Source organism: Palaemon carinicauda, chromosome 12 (assembly GCF_036898095.1).
Source record: "Palaemon carinicauda isolate YSFRI2023 chromosome 12, ASM3689809v2, whole genome shotgun sequence".
In the NCBI taxonomy this organism is placed as follows: domain Eukaryota; kingdom Metazoa; phylum Arthropoda; class Malacostraca; order Decapoda; family Palaemonidae; genus Palaemon; species Palaemon carinicauda.
The window spans coordinates 2,833,236-2,838,713 of record NC_090736.1 but is presented as its reverse complement, the minus strand read 5'-3'; the positions used below and the strand labels follow the sequence as shown (position 1 = coordinate 2,838,713).

The 5,478-nt window shown below is 38.1% G+C and overlaps 1 protein-coding gene across 1 annotated transcript; it reads left to right on the top strand.

Moving 5' to 3' along the window:
* The first annotated feature begins 708 nt into the window (after positions 1–708).
* On the top strand, positions 709–1,849 carry LOC137650458 (uncharacterized protein PF3D7_1120600-like). Its single transcript, XM_068383683.1, has 4 exons — positions 709–868; positions 1,195–1,308; positions 1,477–1,590; positions 1,707–1,849. Exons 1-4 carry the CDS (start codon positions 709–711, stop codon positions 1,847–1,849), a joined length of 531 nt encoding a protein of 176 aa, XP_068239784.1.
* The last annotated feature ends 3,629 nt before the right edge of the window (positions 1,850–5,478 follow it).

Genomic DNA, 5,478 nt, shown 5'->3' with positions numbered 1-5,478 from the left:
ACATAACAGTTAATCCCTGCAAGTTTCATTACGATTAAAATTGTGGCAAGGAAGCTGTTCACAAACAAACAACAAACGGACACACACAAACAGGGGCGAAATCATAACCTCCTTCCAACTTAGTTAACGGAGGCAAAAACTAAAAAAACGCAATGATGAATTTCCCCAAAGCCATTTCAACGCTGAAACAATAGCAGGGCAATCTCAACTCAAGACATTCATCGCATAACGGCAGTAGAAGCTGAAGCAATCTCACCCCCGATGGCCATTTCACGCTCTCTTACCTCTCAAAATACTTCGTAAATAACAGATAAACACAGTGCCATTCCGTTCATGACGTGAGAGATGGCGCTGTGGTCTATTTTCTTATTTTTCTCTTTTTTTTTCCCCTCCATATCATGGAAGAGACGATGACATAGATGGGGATGGCTGGATCAGAAAGAGAGAGAGAGAGAGAGAGAGAGAGAGAGAGAGAGAAAGAGAGAGAGAGAATTGGCTGTGTGGTCATAACGCAGGGAAATCATTCGACGTAAACCCATAATTTTAGGAGATACTTATTCTCACTATGATTTTAAGGGTTTCATTGGTACTCTCTCTCTCTCTCTCTCTCTCTCTCTCTCTCTCTCTCTTATGTGTGTGTGTGTGTGTGTGTGTATTCATGTATATATGTGATGGGTGTAGAAAATTTAGTGGGTGTTTGAGAATGTGATGGGTGTAGAGAATGTGATGGATGTAGAGAATGTGATGGGTGTAGAGAACGTGAAGGGTGTTGAGAATGTGATGGGTGTAGAGAACGTGAAGGGTGTTGAGAATGTGATGGGTGTAGAGAACGTGAAGGGTGTTGAGAATGTGATGGGTGTAGAATGTGGTGGGTGTAGAGAATGTGAAGGGTGTTGAGAATGTGAAGGGTGTAGAATGTGGTGGGGTGTAGAGAATGTGAAGGGTGTTGAGAATGTGATGGGTGTAGAATGTGGTGGGTGTAGAGAATGTGAAGGGTGTTGAGAATGTGAAGGTGTTGAGAATGTGATGGGTGTAGAGAACGTGAAGGGTGTTGAGAATGTGATGGGTGTAGAATGTGGTGGGTGTAGAGAATGTGAAGGGTGTAGAGAATGTGAAGGGTGTTGAGAATGTGGTGGGTGTAGAGAACGTGAAGGGTGTTGAGAATGTGATGGGTGTAGAATGTGGTGGGTGTAGAGAATGTGGTGGGTGTAGAGAATGTGAAGGGTGTAGAGAATGTGAAGGGTGTTGAGAATGTGGTGGGTGTAGAGAACGTGAAGGGTGTTGAGAATGTGATGGGTGTAGAATGTGGTGGGTGTAGAGAATGTGAAGGGTGTTGAGAATGTGATGGGTGTAGAATGTGGTGGGTGTAGAGAATGTGAAGGGTGTTGAGAATGTGAAGGGTGTTGAGAATGTGATGGGTGTAGAGAACGTGAAGGGTGTTGAGAATGTGATGGGTGTAGAATGTGGTGGGTGTAGAGAATGTGAAGGGTGTAGAGAATGTGAAGGGTGTTGAGAATGTGGTGGGTGTAGAGAACGTGAAGGGTGTTGAGAATGTGATGGGTGTAGAATGTGGTGGGTGTAGAGAATGTGGTGGGTGTAGAGAATGTGAAGGGTGTAGAGAATGTGAAGGGTGTTGAGAATGTGGTGGGTGTAGAGAACGTGAAGGGTGTTGAGAATGTGATGGGTGTAGAATGTGGTGGGTGTAGAGAATGTGAAGGGTGTTGAGAATGTGAAGGGTGTTGAGAATGTGATGGGTGTAGAGAACGTGAAGGGTGTTGAGAATGTGATGGGTGTAGAATGTGGTGGGTGTAGAGAATGTGAAGGGTGTAGAGAATGTGAAGGGTGTTGAGAATGTGATGGGTGTAGAGAACGTGAAGGGTGTTGAGAATGTGATGGGTTTTAGAATGTGATGGGTGTAGAATGTGGTGGGTGTAGAGAATGTGAAGGGTGTTGAGAATGTGAAGGGTGTTGAGAATGTGATGGATGTAGAATGTGGTGGGTGTAGAGAATATGAAGGGTGTTGAGAATGTGAAGGGTGTTGAGAATGTGATGGGTGTAGAATGTGGTGGGTGTAGAATGTGGTGGGTGTAGAGAATGTGAAGGGTGTTGAGAATGTGAAGGGTGTTTGAGAATGTGATGGGTGTAGAATGTGGTGGGTGTAGAGAATGTGAAGGGTGTTGAGAATGTGAAGGGTGTTGAGAATGTGATGGGTGTAGAGAACGTGAAGGGTGTTGAGAATGTGATGGGTTTTAGAATGTGATGGGTGTAGAATGTGGTGGGTGTAGAGAATGTGAAGGGTGTTGAGAATGTGAAGGGTGTTTGAGAATGTGATGGATGTAGAATGTGGTGGGTGTAGAGAATGTGAAGGGTGTTAAGAATGTGATGGGTGTTTGAGAATGTGATGTGTTTGAGAATGTGATGGGTGTAGAGGGTCTTGGCGAAATTGCAAATGAAAACCGAGCACATTTTATAAGTTTCAGTTCAGCAAACAATCTTGTCATTGGAGGTACTCTTTTTCAACACTAGAACATCCCCAAATATACATGGACCTCACATTGTGGCAATTACAATAATGAAATAGATCACTGCATAGGACCAGAAAAACACCCCTTGAAGTACGCAAAGTTAATGAACATTGAAAAATAAGAGGGGCTATAATTTCATCTAACGAATAAATGTGCAAAACAGAATAGCCCTTCCTGGCCACGAACAAGAAGATGAAGATACTACAAAAACAAGAAGTAAAATCAGGCAGAGGATTATCTCAAATCAAACGTCAAACTTGATCGCTTTCGTTCATAAGAATTGAGTGCCAATATAAATATTTATTTCAATGTTGTTACTTTTCTTAAAATATTCTATTCTAATTGTTAATTACTTTTTTGGGCTCAAGCCATGTCGTCCTGATGGAAGTTCCTAAAGTAGCTTCCTAAGGGATATATGTAGTAACATATATCCCTTAGGAAGATACTTTAGGAACTTCCACCAGGACAAGGCGATCTCACCCAAAATTAGATTTTTCGCTTTGCTCAAAATCCGTTTTCTTGTAGTTTCCTTATTTCCTTTCCTCGCTGAGCTATTTTCCTTGTTGGGCGCCTTGGGGGCGTATAGTATTCTGCTTTTCCAACTAGGGTTGTAGCTTAGCAAGTAATAATAATAATAATAATAATAATAATAATAATAATAATAATTAAACCATTCATATTGCTGTGTAGTGGACCCTTTCCTTCAGTTCAAGAATAACACACGCTCTCTCTCTCTCTCTCTCTCTCTCATTTGTTTCCATCAAAAGCAGGCCGTACCTACCACTGCAGGAAGTGCCTGTCAGTCCCCAGCTATCATGAACAGGCGACCCGTTACCCCTCATTACAAATCGCCATCATTCAAGTTGACCCCAGTAATCTTCCATTTCAGTAAATAACTTGTAAAACGACACCAGGCACAAGAGGAGACGAGGAGAAGAGGAGGAGGGGGAAAAAATAAGATAAAAAATTGGTTAAATGGTGGTTGAGAGAACAAGGAATACCATTCTCTAACGGTAATGAAAATATATTTTTTCATATAACGAGGCGCATTTGCACCGACTTGCAGGGGTAACCTTTTAGCTCGCAAAAGTTCCTACTAGCTGATTGGTTAGAATGATTTCGTCCAACCAATCAGCTAGCAGGAAACCTTTCCGACCTAAAAGGGCACCCCTAAGACTCAGTGCAAATGTACCTGACTCGCAGGGGTGCCCTTTTAGCTCGTCAAAGTTTCCTGCTAGCCGATTGATTAGAATTATTTTGTCCAACCAATCAGCTAGTGGGAAACATTTCCCAGCTAAAAGGGCACCCCTCCGAGTCAGTGCAAATATAAAGGACTCGAAAGGGGTGCCCTTTAAGCTCGGAAAAGTTTCCTACTAGCTGATTGGCTAGAATTATTTTCTCCAACCAATCAGTTAGTAGGAAACACTTCCCAGCTAAAAGGGCATCCCTGCGAGTCAGTGCAAATGCTAAGGACTCGAAAGGGGTGCCCTTTTAGCTCGGAAAAATTTCCTACTAGCTGATTGGCTAGAATTATTTTGTCCAACCAATCAGCTAGTGGGAAACATTTCCCAGCTAAAAGGGCACCCCTCCGAGTCAGTGCAGTGCACTTCATTAAAAAAAACGGGGAAGAATAGCATAGTGAGCAAAGGAATTAGGGAAATAAATAAACTACGAAATATTAAAATAAATAAACTACAAGAGAAGTAATGAATAATTGAAATATATTTTAATAACAGTATCAACAGTAAAACATATCTTTCATATGTAAACTATTAAGGGACTTATGTCAACCCGTTCAACATAAAAATATTCGCTGCAGGTTTGAACTTTCGAAGTACCACCGATACAACTACCTGATTAGGAAATGCAAAGAATATAATAATAATAATAATAATAATAATAATAATAATAATAATAATAATAATAATAATAATAATAATGGAGAATTAAACAAATCAACGATATTGTTGTGAAAATATTAATAACAATAGGAAGGTCTATAAAAATAATCATGAATAAAAAGGGAAGTAATAATAATAATAATAATAATAATAATAATAATAATAATAATGATAATAATGAAGAATTATACAAACCAATAAAATTGCTATAAAAATATCAATAACAATAAGAAGATCTATAAAAAATAATCATGAATAAAAGGGAAGTCAAAATAATATTAATAATCATAATAATAATAATAATAATAATAATAATAATAATAATAATAATAATAATAATAATGATGAAGAATTACACAAATCAATAAAATTGTTATAAAAATATTAATAATAAGAACGTCTATAAAAACAATCTTAAATAAAAAGGGAAGTGAAAGCAATAATAATAATATAATAATAATAATAATAATAATAATAATAATAATAATAATAATAACAATAATAACAATAATGAAGATTTAAACAAAACAATACTATTGTTAAAAAAATATATGAAGATCTATAAAAATAATCATGAATAAAAAGGGAAGTGAAAGTTGGGAAGTATGACAACAACAGACCGATATCAACCATGACTCCACACACTGTTGGAATTTTAATAATCACCAGAAAGACGAAAGGAAGACAATAATAATAATAAGAATGACTCGCTGTCACCCACGAAAAACGTAAAACGATGTCGGTAACCACTACTCAGAAGAATTCGAGCGGAAGCAAAGACCGGAACTGTTTGCAAATACAATGGCGTACCGGAACAACGGGTCTTCCTTTTCGAAATTTTGGATGGATCCGAAATTTTGGATAGAGGCGCTCTAGATACATACACCTTCTTCAAGCTTGTGGACTATCACAAATGTTGATGCATAAACGCAGTCACGAACGTGTAGAGTTTACTTCTATTATTATTATTATTATTATTATTATTATTATTATTATTATTATTATTATTATTATTATTATTATTATTACTTGCTAAGCTACGTCCCTAGTTG